Consider the following 15,603-nt stretch of genomic DNA (forward strand, 5'->3'; position numbering starts at 1 on the left):
TACTGGCCCAAACACTCACTAAAGCACTAAATGTGGATCATTCCATGGCTGAATAGATTCCCCAACAAAATGCTATACTCCCCAGTTTGAAACACATTTCCTTAAGAAGTACAGATATTTATGAAATCAGTTAACTACCAATTAAATGTCAGGAAACTATATTATGATCGTACCAACTGTGTACAAGTGAGGCAGACAAAGCACTGTCTCTATTCCTACAATTCTGATGGACATCAGAACATTTACTTACCGAAGCCATAAGCATGCATATGCTGAAAATTACCCATCTCAGATGAGATTATTTGTCAAGGAAAAATGATGTAGCCTTTCAAAAGTTTCAGAAAACTGTATTTTTTGCATTTTAAAAAAATAAAAACAGCAGCAAATGTAAAACTTTTAGAAGTCGCAAGTTTTTCAGCGTCAGTGTGATTTAGTCTAGATTATTTATGGCCAATTACACAGGCCAAATTAGGATGATGGCAAAATTGCAAAAATACACTGATAGTCGTAGAAAGTTCTGTGGCTGCTCTACTAACAATGCACAATAATGACCAGCATTCTAACTACAGCGGTGAAAATTGGTTGAAAACAAGCAGACACTATGAGTGTTGAAGTATTCTGCTAATAAAATAACAAAAAATCTAATAAAACAAAGCACAGGTTTGATGATGCTCTTGTTAACATAAACAGCATTGTAATTCAGATTAATGAGGGGAAGCTAAAGGAAAATCAATATGTTTTAATATAGGGGCAAACTGTCCTGTCAGAAATTGATGAGGAATTTGTGTAATCAAGTGGGAGGAGGTGAAGTGTATGATTCATCCAGAGGAGAGCTGCATTATGCTGACCTGTACCTTAATAAATCAGATTTGTGTGACCGATTTAAATTACTCCCAACATTTTTGCTCTCCAAATTACACACGCAGTAAGACAAGACACAAGAACACCGGAGTCAACGGCAAAAGGTTGTGTTCAGGCGCAGCACTTAAAGTTTTACAGACATGAGGTGGTACATTTTTTCTAATCCTGAAAAGGATTTCTTTTTTGTTACCCGTTGAACAATGTGTTCAAAATGTGTATGACAAACATGATCAGGCGACTGATCACAGACTGATTTGCCATCTCAGCCGTGACACTGAAGCAAAAAAAGCTGTCAAAACTGTTGTAACTGCTGTAAACACAACACTGACAGGTTATCACTGGCGCCATGATCTTATTTGCAGAAAAAGAAAAAAGAAGATGGACATTTACACATCCTGCAAATACAGAACAATAACAGCGTTAATTTAAAGTGATGAGCACACGTCCAGTGTTCACTCCCCTTTAGCTTTGCTTTGGTGAGCATTTTGGATATAAAGACAAAGATCTGAGCCACGAGGTGTGAAGTTAGAGACAAAGTCCAGCTCAGACCTCGTTCAGTCCTTGTCAGCAGTGGCTGGCCAGGATGTTGAAGAAGTGGTAAACCTCATCTTTATCGAACACGGCCACCTCAGTGGAGCACTCAGAGCACTGCACCGGGTGGTACACCTCATCAGCATCCATCCCCATCGCTGCTGGAGTCTCATCCGCAGGCGTCTCTGTCTGCTGTCCCCTCCTCCTCTTCCTGTTCCTCCGGTTCTTCTCCTGCTGGTTTTTGTAACGCAGCACCTCCTCTCTCTTGACTGTGCAGTTCATCACAAACATTGCTCGATACTGCGTGCGGTACTTCTCGTGCCTGAACGGACACAAGAGTGATGTGTCGTTACATTTTAAAATGACAAAATCTCTACAAACTAATGAAAGTTTCTCTTACAATCACTTCAAATCTTTCTTTAAAAAAAAAAACAAACAACAAAAAACTGATGTAGAGTATGAAGTGACTCACATGCCTTGTGTTGTCAAAACAGCTTTGACTGTGATACTATGATCCCTAATCTAACCAGGCTAATCAGAGACATGTAATGGGAGTTGGGCAATGGCCCGTTGGCTCTCCTTAGTCAGTTTTTATTCATGTTTTCATCACATATTTAATCATTCCAGCTTTTCAAACATGGGAACTAGTCCTGTGCATATATGAAAACATGGGTGTAGCTTTGGTGTCAGTGAAGTAAAGCTTAAGTGGAAGTGGATTAACCTGCATTCTTTGTAATGGCCAGCAGGGGGCGAGTCCTAGCTTTGCGAAAAGGTTTCCAGTTGTTTGAAGTATATGGCTAAACGGCCCTCAGCTCCTGTTATCTGTGTCCTCAGCAAGGACATTCTGGATAAGTTAAATCACCAAATTAAAGTCTTAAGGCTCCAGTACACCCTCTGCATTGGTCGCGTCATACGCTGCAGCAAGCTTATCACGCAGTCACTTCTATTTATGCCCATTAGGGCATAAAGGAAGTCAATGCATTATTTGGCTGAATGATGGGTGTCGCCACTCAAAGAATACCGCCAACATCAGCACTAATATATGAGGAGAAGTCGTCAAAACCCCAAAGTCTCAAGTTTTCAAAATGTTTCAAAATCTCCCTCTGTATATGTGTATGTCTCTGAGCTTCTGTACTGGAATATCATTAAAATGGTGATAAAAACCTGACACAATCGTACACTTGTGTTCAACCCAGCTGCGACAGCTGCAGTGGAACGCTCCAGGTTACAAAATCAAGAGTTGCACCACAGGTGGAAGATAAATCAAAACAGCAGTGTGTGCGAACTGATGCAAGATTATTTTCAGTGCACACTGCCGTGCTTTGGGGCACACGGTGAGCATACTGAATACAACATGATGTTGTTCTCAATCACAACAAGTGACCTCAGCTCTCCTAAAATATATTGCATGTGATACTTTGGCACGCTGTGCATAAACGAGGATTAATACAAACACTTTTCAAAGACTTTTCTTAAAATGTCAGTATTATTAAGTTCTAGCAATTTTCCCTCTGCTGGACTGAAACTCCACTGTGTAGGACATGAAGCACGTTTTAGTGTAGTAAAAAAGAAACTTACGCTCTTGGCCACTATCAGAGATGGTATATGTAACACTACTCCATCATCAGTCAGATTTTGTGGATGTCAAACTTCTGTAGAGGCGAGCAGCTCTCTGATCTCAGTTAACATTATGCTGACACCTTAATCTGCTGCTGGGTAAAGATAGGGATCTGCACTGTTTTGAAACCTGCTGTGGAGCCTCACCTCTGACAGTCCAGGCAGAGCGTCGTCATGCAGGCGGGACAGTTAAGCACAGCGTCGCTGTGAGGCAAAGCTTGAGGGTGGCGAAGCTTTGAGTGAAAAGCTGCAGCAGGTCGTTTTCTTCTGCTGTACCTACACAGGACGGTAAGAGGTGGAATGAGTCTCTGGAGGGAAATTAAAAAAAAAAAAAGAAGCAAAAACATCTGGTGGCATGTGTTTTAGAAATTGTAAGAGAATCTGTGTTACTCTCTCCTCCTGGCGTCAACCCAGGCCTGGTCTCTGTCGTCCTCGTCGGGGTCGTACAGCAGCTCGTCATTGGTCGGAATGGTCCGCTGTCTCCGCCTCTGGCTTGTTGAGCTGCCTACAGAAGAAATTTTAAATACTGTTAGTGGCAGGTTGTACATGTATTCTGTCATCTAATGATTCAGTTAAAAGGACTGGATGTTACAGTCCCTGATAATGCATTGCTTTACATGAAGAGACTCTCGAGGGATGGCTGTTATGAGGAAAAGGCAGCCTACAAACTTTGCCAGCAGCACACATCGTTGTGTGCCTCAACTTTCGGTCTTTTACCCAAGCTAATCTGCCATTTTCCTTCCTTGGTTAGGTTTAGGGATTAGAGATCAATCTAGATTATCATTTTAAAATTTGGGACACATCATCAGTAGTGGACCTTGGATTCATCAGGTGTTTCGGCCATTATCACTAGACACCCTCATCCAAGGAGGCCCTGCCAGGGTCGATCAGGCCCTGGAGTGTGTCACTGGTTTATGTTAAATTGTTACTTCTCTCCTTTTTTCTTCTGTTTAGTTTCCTACAGTTTATTTTCTATCTATTCACTGCAACTGAGAAATAATACTTACCTCTTTAGCATTTATGGAGCCTAACTTCTTCAAAGGGATAGAAAAGGTGATAGCGAGAAATAAGACAATGACATCTTAATGACTGTTAGTAACCAGAGCAGGAAAACCAGTTCTCTTACTCGGTGTGCCGTCCTCCTCTGAGTCCGAGTCAAAATAAACCTCATCATACATCTGTGGGTTAGAAAGTCCAGGACCACCAACAGCACTTCCTCCCCCTTCTGCTCCTCCTCCTCCTGGTCGTTTTGAGGTCTCTACCAGAGAACAAATACACAAATGCTAAGCACAAACTGTATTTACAGAGACGGTCTGTCAGACACAGCAGGATAAGTTAGTTAACCTTGGGATTAAACTTGGCTTCCTCCTATACCGCTAGTGACACAACATAATACTTGTTTTGTGCTTAAACACACGCTGCAGCACATTATTTAGTGAGTCAGAAATTAATGCTGGGCTTACACTGTGCGATTTTTGGCTCATTTTGAGCCGATTTTTCAGTCGTGCGACTGTTTTGGGGATCGGCCCGAGTTTCGCCTTCATCGTGTTTTGTGCATCGTGTAGTATACGTAGGGTAACGAGAAGCGATTAACACCTCACGACCAGCTCCCGATCATCAATCGCTCGGTCGTAAGAAAATCAAACCTGCTTGAAATCCTGTCGGCCGTCGTGAGGGTGTAACAGCAGCCTCTCACACTGCGCATGCGCAAACACAGAAATGAAAGTGAAAAGACGGGGCACACGACACAAGCGATGGAGGCACAACTTGTAGAACTTTGGCAAGCTCATCTGAGCCTTTCCCATGTGGCCTCACAAAATTATCATGACCACAACAACCGTGAAAATAATTGGATGGACATTGCTGCTCAATCACAGCTGCCTGATCAATGTTTTTCATTAGCAATTTAGCAAAGTTGATGGTGGCAGTGTGCGTGTCTGTGTGAGTGAAAGACAGAGAGGGAGAGCGAGCGACAGATTTTCCGTTATAACTTCATGTTATGGACGCACAGTGTGAACACTGAAGTCGCATCAGAGCATTGGGCCATATAATGTGAGCATCGTGACCTGCGAACTTCTAACCCCTGCAAGTCAATCGTGCAGTTTGAGCAGAAGCTGAATAACGTGACTGAAAAGAAAAGACAAAAAAAAAACAAAAACAAAAAAAACCCACAGTATCTGCCCAGCTTAACAACAGTGGCAACGCCGGTTGTTTTTTTGGAGCCAGAAGTGGCCATAATTGGACAAGATGATGGAGTGCTAAGTTTTACTCAGCAAATAAATGAACCCCACAGCTGATTATTTGTAAGATATTTTCATTAAAAATGCTCAAAACAACAAAATGACAAACACTGTCAGCTCATTCAATGACTAGAATTAGCTAAGATGAAGCTTTGCACACAGCTTTTGGCTATAGCTGCCATCTAATCAGTTGATAGAAAAGTAAATCCAGACATATCACAAAGAAAATACAAATACTAGCAGCTGGGTGTTACCTGCTGCTGGTCCCCAGGTTCCCTGCATGGTCTTGATGGTGGAGCTGAGCTCTGCCTCCATCTCTTTTTCAAAATCATCCTCGCTGGATGACTCGCTCTCCCCAGTTAGATACTCTCTGATCAGCTTCTTTTTCTGGTCCGGAGTCCCGTTCAGGAGCACGTCCAGCTCATCCTCCGAACTGAAACAGAGAGAAAGTTTTCAGGGAAAAAAACCCCCCCACAGACTCCCAAACCCAGAAGATTAAGAAATTGAAGTAACCATTCATATGTTATTCTGCACATGTAACATTATATCATGTAGTGGTATCGTATAGTATTTAAAAGACCAAATAATTAAGCACTTAATTTGAAAACCAAGAATCCACGTGGAAACTGTCGCTTTAAGCTTAGCTCAAAACCAAAATAAGTTGCCTGTACTCACTGCATCCATCGGTACATACATATTTGCTGCTTTAATAATGAATAAACTTCAGATCTTCAGGTAGACAAGTTCTTTTGAAGTTTTGGACACATCAAGACATCGCAAGACATCACTTATAACTATTAATAATTATGACGTCTTGCTTAATTTTCTCCAATTTAGCGCCATAATAATAAATCCAGAAAATTCTTGGCTAATTAGGGCAATAATAAGCATCTACACTCGTGTATTTTATTTTCTTCTCACCCGCTTTCCTGCAACATTTAGACTTATAAAAATCTGCCGCCTTTCTATAAACATAATTAAGCAGTAACATCCATGTCACGTTAAAATAAATTCACCGTAAAGAGGGGCTCAGCGCAGTCTCCCTGCTATTCTAGTTTGTTTACATGTTAGCTCCCAGCTAGCTATCTGCACTTTAGCCTCCCAAAGCCAAAGCTGCGCTGGCCCCTAAAGATAAACACCCGCGTTATCCTCGCACCTGCTGGCGGCCCGCTCTTCGTCGCTCGGCTCTTCGATCTCATATGACTCAAAGTCTTGTGCTTGACCTAGCTTATTCATGTTAAATGTTAGAGGAGCTTTAATTTCAATAGCATGAGGTGCTGACAAGTTAGCTACAACACGCCAAATTGCTTCTTCCGCTTCCGCTTCTTCTTCGTTTGTGTTTAATAAGGGTTGGTAAGCGTATACTAAAGTCTATTACCGCCCTCAACTGGGCTGGAGTGTGGGACAGGCGCTTAGGGAGGAATATAACAAAAGGATGAAAAAAAACTGCTTTATGTTATAAAGTTGTATATATCCCAAACAGTGTCACCAGCAAAGCACCCCCACACTATCACACCTCCTCCTCCATGCTTGTAGAGACCATCCGTTCACCTTTTCTGCGTCGCACAAAGACACGCAGAGTGGAAGCATCTCAAATTTGGACTCATCAGACAAAAGCACAAATTTCCACTGGTCTAATGCCCATTCCTTGTTTTTCCTAGCTCCAAACAAATCTCTGTTTGTTGCTTTTCCTTAGTAGTGATTTCTTAGCAGCTATTTGACCATAAAGGACTGATTAGCACAGATGTGTCTGCTATTGGAACCCTCTTTTCCGGACTGACTGAACTTAAGTAATAATGGACTGTGATTTCTCTTTACTTAGGTGACTGCTTCTTGTAATAATATGGAACAAGGTTGTCAGCTGTGTGCCAACCTGACTTCTGCACGACGCAACTGATGGTTCCAACCCCATTAAGCAGGCATAGTTGGTGCTGTGGGAAACATTAAAATCTCACACTCCAAGCCCCGCATCATCACAAAAAGAAATTTAAAGAGTTTTCAGTGAGCAAGCTTTTCTTCATAACTTCTTCAGTTTTAACTGGTGTCGTATTACATTGATTGACAATGTCGATTTAGCTTGGAGCTTGGAAATATTTCCAGAGAGTTTTATCTACTTTGTGGACAAACATGCCCCCTTTTGTCAGGTCAGTTAAAGGTCGGGTGAGCCCCTGGTTCAGTTCTGAACTGGCTGGTCTCCTACATGAGAGAAACCAGGCCTGGGCAGCTGTGAGATCAGATTCTGATGGTGATTGGCCACTTTTTCATCAGCTGCAGAAAGGCCAACTGTGACTACTTATTGACTTTAACCACTGACACTCGAAATGACCCTAGGTGGTGAGGTTTTAGCAAGCTATAAAGTCTCTCTGTCAGCTCTCATTCCACAGAGCTACCTCCTCACTTAATTATTAACTCCACTCCTGTGTCAGACAAAACCAAAACTCTCAATTGTTGTAACAAACACTTTGTTGCTTCTTATTCTGTATAGCACATACATATACAACTCTGCTGGCAGTTCCTCAGTTACTAATACTTTTTCCTTTACACCCTTTATGGTAGAAGAGGTATGTATCTGCTCAAGGCATTTCCATTGAAACTGCGGCGTCATACAAATACCTAGGCATTGTGATTGATGACAATCTTTCCTTTAAGCTATGCATTGACCACCTAATAAAGAAACTGAGGGTGAAGCTGGGGTTCTTTTTCAGAAACAGATCATGTTTCTCTTTCACGGCAGGGAAAGGACTTGTTGCTGCCACTTTTTTACCCCTCCTGGATTACGGTGATATAATTTACATGAATGCCTGTGCTCATCTGTTGGATTCTGTCTATCATGGGGCATTAAGATTTATAACTGGCCATAAACCTTTAACACACCACTGTACTTTATATTCTCTTGTTGACTGGTCCTCATTGGCTTTACGCAGGACGGTTCATTGGTATCACTTTATGTATAACTCTATTTCTGGTTTACTGCCCTCTTATTTATCAGAGTGCATGTTACACAAACAGTTTAGTCATAGACTGCGGTCTCAGGACATCATTACGTTCACTGTTCCACCAGTTCATACAGAGCATGGAAAGAAGGTGTTCTCCTTTTCTGCCCTGTCTTCACATTATTGAAGGATTTGAAGCTCTCTCAACTGATTCCACTTGCAGACTTTAAAAGACGAACACATGTTTTTGTGAAATCATCACTGGGAACTTGTTCTTGCCTTTGATATGACTGTGTACATTAGACAAGTTTAGCTATTTTATTGTTTCTGTTGTTGTTGTAAGTTTAATATGTTTGTCTGGAACAGCTCTTGCTTGTAAATGACACATTGAGTCTCAGTGGGTCTACCTGTATAATAAAGGTTTAATAAAAATAAAAATGTAAACACAATATTGAGTTTTTAAATGATTTCATTCATTCAGAAAAAAACAAAAGCCACCCTAATGTACCCAGCCCTGTATCAAAAAGTAATTGGTGTGAGGCTGCTTTGATGTTTGATGACCTGGACAATTTGTCGTAATTCATGGAACCATGAATTCTGCTCTCTGCCGCAAAATCCTGAAGGAAAATAGCTAGCCACTAGCTTGTACCTTGAAGCTCAAGCACACTCAGGTTATGTAGGAGCACAATGATCTGAAACACACCATCAACTTCACCTCTGAAAAAAAGGTTGTCGAATGGCCTCATCAAAGTCAGAGCAGTTTTAGACGCATGACCTTAAACAGAAAACCCTTCAATGTGGCTGAAGTAGAACAATTCTGGAAAAAAGAGTGGGCCAAAATTCCTCTACAGCTTTGTGAAAGACTCATTGCCAGTTATTACAAATGTCTGATTGCAGTTCTCGCTGCCAAGGGTGGCACAACCAGTTATTCTGTTTAGGTGGTAATTACTTTTTCACACAGGCTTGGATATGTTTTTTTCCTTAGTAACTGAAATCATCATTTCAAAACTGCAGTTTGAATCAACTGCGTTTTATCTTTGTCTAATATTACAATTTATTGGATGATCAGAAACATTTAAGGTGTGACAAATACACAAAAACTAAAAACTTCTTCACAGCACTGTATATTACCTTATAACATTTGTGCACTTAAACAATTTTTTTCCCCAGGTGATGAAATAAATTAACAGTTTGTTTCATTGGTTGAAATGGTCATTTCAAGAGTATTTCATGTAAGAAAACCATGAAAGCTGACTGCATCACTGATACTGGAGGTGATTCTCAGGAGCCAGGTTTGGATGGTGACGCTGGCATGTAGGCCGCACATCCACAGTAAAGCACTGGCTTCATTAATGCAGTTTGTGCACCATCTTTAGTCGTCAGAGGACATACTGGAGGATCTCTCGACACCTGTCTCTTCTCTGTTTTGATATTGTCCGTTAAAGCTTTGGTAAGCATTGGTGAAATATGCCGTGATAACATTTCAGCAGAGTTTTATGGATGGCATGGTGAACTGTGTCCCCAGACAGTGATTTCTGTGATTTCAGTGACAGAATCATGCCTATTTTTAATGCATGTGAAATCCCCAAAATCATCACCCAGTGTTGATTGTTGACCTTGCACACAGATTTCTACAGATCTAGTGATGATATAATACACTTTATGAGATATTCTTTTGAGATAAGTCTTTTTTTGTTGGAGAGCATTATTCTGAAGTTGTTCCATTTTTGAGGATGCTGCCAATCTTTACTTCTGAGAAACCCTGCCTCTCTGAGATCCTTCTTTTATACCCAACCACATTACTGACCTGTTGTCATTTAACATAAATGGCAGCAAAATGTTCCTCGAGCTGTTTCTTTGTAGTACTACTTACTTTTCCAACCTATTCTTGCTCTTTCCTAACATTTTTGTTTGAGCTGAAAATGAATAGATTTTTTTTTCTAAATAGTTAAATGGGAATTGTCAATAAAATATGGATTTTTAAGATTTACAGATCATTCTGTCTTTATTTATATTTTACACAGTGTGCTAGTGTTTTTGGAAGTGGGGATGTATTTTCTTAGGTGATTAGAGATCTTCCACTATTGCTGAAGGAGAGCCCGACCCAACAAAACATTATAAAGTGGTTGATATTTACAAGATACATGTAGACGTGGTCGTGTTTTTTGTCTTGCCAGATGAAAGATGCTTATAAAAGACAGAAGAGAACTGCAGGAGCAAGAGCCTTACATGCAGAGACCATAGATTTAAAGAATGTGAGATAGAGATGGAGCCGCCACTAGATGGAGCCAAAAGATCAGACATGTTGTTTCAGCTGCTCAGGACAGATGCGCTGATGAAGGCCGACACCATGAGGTGCTATTAGGAAGGCAGATTTAATACACAAATTCATCCATCCATCTATCCTCTTGTGCTTGTCCTGGTCCCTACTCCTTTAGTTTTTCCCATTTTTGAATTACTGATGAAACTGTGTGCAGGGTGATGCCGCTTAAATAGTGTGCTGTGTGAGATTTAGTAGTTTGATAGCCTGAGTTGATCTACTGAGACTGCAGCTTAATTTTGTGGCCTGTTTGGACTAATAGTATGTTTAATTTTCCACAGTACTCAGTAATTCTAAAATGAGTGTAAATTAAATATCTAAAATCAGTGGTTAATTAATTTCAATAATTTAACCATTATGAAAATATGCTTGGTTTATACAGAATATATATCAATTAGTTACATTTAATCCAACAAGATTAAATTTTTTTTAACATTTTACATGATTTTATGTAACAAAACATGTAATCAAATGATCTAAAGTCAAGGTTTTGGGCATAAATTTTTTTTTTTTCAGTACTGACATCATCTGTTTTCATGCATCTGACTGAGCATGAAGACATATGGCCAACCTGAAATCTGATCACATCACTATCAAATCAGTACATCAATTTAAATTCTTTTTTATTTATTATCCATCCATTATTTTTAACTACTCATCATGGGTCACCAGTCCTGCACAGGGCTAACACAGAGAAACAGACAACCGTTCACTCTGGCATCCAAAACAACAAAACAAAAACAAATGAACCCATAACACACTGTTTTTGTGTCTAACTGTATTGTTATCGCATCATCTGGTTAAGTCAGTCTGAGCACAGATGTTTGAGCCATCTTTGGACCAAAACGGCTCAAATATGCTTGATTTGTAAGAAGGCTGTCTTAGATATGCCAGGTTCCATAAATGAACAACTCGACATCTGGGTAAAGGAATGCACTTTCTAAATTGTGGTAACATTGCCTGTGACATCAAACTTTAACAAGACTGACAGGTTTACTTTAAATTGCTATTTGCTACTCGAACTGAATTGAATGCCTTGAAAGCACAACTACTCGATTTCATTTCAGTTTTATTCATATAGCACCAAATTACAGCAACAGTCAACTTGAGGTGCTTTATGTTGTGAGATGAAGACGCTACAATAATACAGACAAAAACCCAACTATCACACAACCCCCCATGAGTAAGCACTTGGTGACAGTGGTTAGGAAGAAATCCATTTTAATAGGAAGTAGCCTCCAGCTTAATTAACAAGACTCAGAGAGGGACAGCCTACTGATGTGAGCAGTAGGGGGTGACAACAAAACTGATTTTGGTTTGCAGGCACCAGCCAGAAAACACTACAAATGCCATTATGCAAATATCATGCATTGTGTTGCTATGTATTCAAATGGTTTCTCAACAGATGAAATCATGTTAAAGCAAGAGATTATTTTTTGCCAGAGTTATACTGTCAAGTTATAATAAATAGAACTGTAATCTGTAGCAATTACTGAGAAACATGCTATTTAATTACAGATTTTGAAAAAAAAATCTAGGAACCATCCACGTGTACTGGCCTAATAATCTCTGAGAGTGCCAAACAGGCAGGCAGCTGACACCAGCAAGACAGGAAGCCATGTTGTCAGACATGACTGACTATTAGTGCTGTTCTAATGAGCTGTTTTCTTTATCCAATCGGTAAAAGGCTCTGTTACTGTACAGAGTAATGCCTGTTCACCAGCATGTTAAACGTGAGGTAACATCCAGAGAATGGCTGAACACTAATTCTTGGGCCACACAATCCCTTCCAAAAAACAGCACTTTAACAAACATATTGGGGTAATAATGTAATAATGTGTGTGGCTCATTTATTGAATTCGCTGTAGTTACATGCACATTACAGTGCACAGATTGTAGTGCTTTGGTGGAAGTAAGCAACAACTTTTTCACACAACTTTTTTAGATCTAAGATACTTTGAACTACGAGACATTTTCACTGTTACTCAAGGTGATAACAACAGAGCAGCAACTGAGTACTCAGTGACAATATTTCACTTTGCAAAAAAGCAAAGGCTTCTGAACTGAACCCTTTGGTGGGACTGTTTCAGCCTCTGGCATGATTGACACTTCGAATCTAAAGGCCATAGAAGAAGCTTTATGTGCACATTTCATGCCTTTTTTATTTCTTGGTTGTCCCTTTCTGAGCCTGGGTGCTTGCTCAAAATAAAGCACTGCTCTAATTTTGTAGATTATATGTTGTAATCGCTAATCAAATATTTTCAGTCAAACTACACTGATGAAAATAGTTCCATTATTATTATATTTTTGAGAGGGTAACAAGCAAAGTCAGATTTCTCTCATTTGTGACCATCACAAAACGACTGAGACCCATGCATCTATGACTCCACTTGCTTGTTTTGAGTCATTATGGAATATGGTCATCATATTCAAAATTTGTCATGATTGGCCATGACAGAGCATGACCAGTAGCTGTTATGATGACTTTGCTGTTTGACAGCAGACACTTTTTTTCAGTGTCTGCTTCTGTGTTTATCTTTATTAAAAACAGTCAGCAACAGAAGCATAAAAGACAGGAAGTCCATGCAGTTCTTCACAGTTACTTTGCTGGATTTAGGAGAGGGCACGAGGAACCAGTACAGCAGCGAATTCTGTAGAAATGCAATACACCAACCCAAAAGTTATAGAGCGCCGCTAACTAAAGCAGGAAATTAAAAATGTGATAAAAAGCACCAATGATTGTCACAATACAAGAATCAATAGAATACCATACAGAAAATGCACTGAGAATGTAAAAGATAAGCCAATAAACTTTGTTTTCAGAAGGGGAAAAGAAGCAAACCTGAGATCTCCCACAAAGCTCTGCATCCAGGCTCTGACTGCAGACAGGACTGGAAGATATCAGGCTGCACTCAGATGAAAACAATGCAAACCTATGTCTCTGCTCAGATCCCAAGTGTTTAGAAAAGAAGGGAGACCAAATGCAGTTTTTCAATAAAACACAGTAAAGAAAACAAGCAATATTATAAGACTGTGTGGAAGCCATTGTATTGATATCTGAGCGCTTGCTAGATGAATGAATGTGAAACAAAATAAAGACAACAAACTGTAATTCAGACAGCCAGGGAAAGAGACCTGCCAGTTCCTCTGGGAGAGGACCAGCCAGGCCTGCTTTATAGTCAGGTGTGCTGCAGCCCTAAGAAAGAAAGTTATAGGCAAATAGAAGAAGCACGAGTAATCAGTGATATTCCCACCCACAAGACATGATTCCTTCAACAAAACAACAAAGTACCCTGAACTCTTCATGTTACGAGCGCTAGACCATTTAATACTTTAAGTGACTTAGAGGTTTTAGACGTGCCAGTCTTAACTACACCCCCAGTGCCAAAAGCCTCCCCAGACCATCGAACCTTAGCAGCCATGGCACCCAAGTGCAGTTTAAAAACAATAAAACACTGTTGTCATTTCCTTTAATATAGCAGATGGTTAAATTGTCAGGCTGCAGAAACAGAACATTAAAAAAAGGTGAGTTATGGCTAGAAAATGTGAGCGCACTTTATATCTTATCAACAAAACACCCGATGTGACGGCTCTGTATGTTACGTTTATGTATCACAACCTTTGGGCTGCTGTTTTAATGTGGTCACACATCACTGATTCAAACCCACCTGGAGTCAGAGCTACGATAAATGACCAGATCATCAGTTTGGTTCCAGACACTTTGTGCCTCAATCTCATCTGGACAGATTTTAGATCCATTCACAGTCTTATTTTGTTGTTACATAGTCTGTAATTGCAACAAATTGCAATTCTACATTCATTAAACACTTGGAAAGCTACTCTGATGTTCAGTTAAATTTACCATGACTGACCCCTTACTATTAAGAGTCACTCAGTTTATATTCAATCACGTTCTAAATGGTTACACTGTAGAACATTAAACAATAACTGGTAACACTTTATAATACGGCCCATGATTGATGCCATAGTTCTGCTGTAATTAAATGGAATTTCAATGTACTGTATCTGAAATTACAGTGTAATTATATTTAGATGCAAATACTTAAAAGTAGGTACTAGAACAAGGGCGTAACAAGTCATGGTGTTACAGGAAATAAAGAATTAATTATGCCATAAGTAAGTTGAAGTGACTAATTTTAAGTACTACATAATTTCAGTACTGTGTAATTTAGCAGAAAAACAAACATTTTCATCATAACTATACTTTTTAGGGTGCAGAATGTATTGTGGAGTAACTAAACCTTGCCTAACTTCTGGGTATTTCAGAGGAAAGGAGACACACATTCTACTGGAAGTAATTTTGAAAAAATGAAAAACCATCATGTATAGATGTCAACATAATGAATATAAAATAAAGAAAAACTAGAAGGACACAAGTATCTGTTCTTACTCTAATAAATGCTGCTTTAAAAATAAAAAAATAAAAAAATAAAAAAATAAAGAAAAACTAGGCAAGACTAATCTCCTCTGAAAAAGTAAAGCATATTTATAATGTAAGATGTAGAAATACTGTTTGTTTTACCAAAAAATGATTTATGGGATACTTAAAATGAGTGAAAACATAATTTGTGTCTCTTTTCCTGTAAATTGGCTGGAAGTTAGATCAGGTAATTCCACCTGCTCCCCAAAAAGCACAGTGTACCAAGTAAATTAAAATTGCTGTTTTCTCCTCCTCCTGCTTTTTAAGATAAACATCTTGGTCTGTATTGACAAATATTCCTCTTTCCACTGGATTAAAATGGAGGTGCTGCTCTTTATTTACCCGTTGCCATGGTGAATCGTGGTATCGATGGCTTCCTTTCTCTGCTCATGCACGGGTTCACCTCAGGTTGAACATACTCAGAGTTGATTGAACCAACCGAAGACTCCGATCACAGAGTTGATTAACTCAGATTTTCGTTTTTAAACTCGGGCTTTGTTGAACCCGTTTGAGTGGAATAGGCCCCTGGTGCATTTGTGAAACACGTCCTCTGCATGCATTAACACGATCTTTTCCTTTTCCCCATATTTTTCTAGACTACAATAAGAGATTTGCAGGAGAAAAACTGTGTGTGTGAGTGTGTTTAAACCTATGTATCCG

At 39.6% G+C, this 15,603-nt stretch overlaps 1 protein-coding gene across 1 annotated transcript; it reads right to left on the reverse strand.

The window, feature by feature from the left end:
* Nucleotides 1–331: 331 nt before the first annotated feature.
* On the reverse strand, nucleotides 332–6,586 carry LOC120740020 (e2f-associated phosphoprotein). The gene is made up of 6 exons (XM_040042086.1): nucleotides 6,406–6,586; nucleotides 5,504–5,682; nucleotides 4,136–4,267; nucleotides 3,400–3,514; nucleotides 3,157–3,285; nucleotides 332–1,714 (listed from the first exon to the last, which is right to left on the reverse strand). Exons 1-6 carry the CDS (start codon nucleotides 6,483–6,485, stop codon nucleotides 1,426–1,428), a joined length of 924 nt encoding a protein of 307 aa, XP_039898020.1. The 5' UTR covers nucleotides 6,486–6,586; the 3' UTR covers nucleotides 332–1,425.
* Nucleotides 6,587–15,603: the final 9,017 nt, after the last annotated feature.

The sequence above is a fragment of the Simochromis diagramma genome, unplaced genomic scaffold (assembly GCF_900408965.1).
Source record: "Simochromis diagramma unplaced genomic scaffold, fSimDia1.1 OVJJ01000304.1, whole genome shotgun sequence".
NCBI lineage: Eukaryota > Metazoa > Chordata > Actinopteri > Cichliformes > Cichlidae > Simochromis > Simochromis diagramma.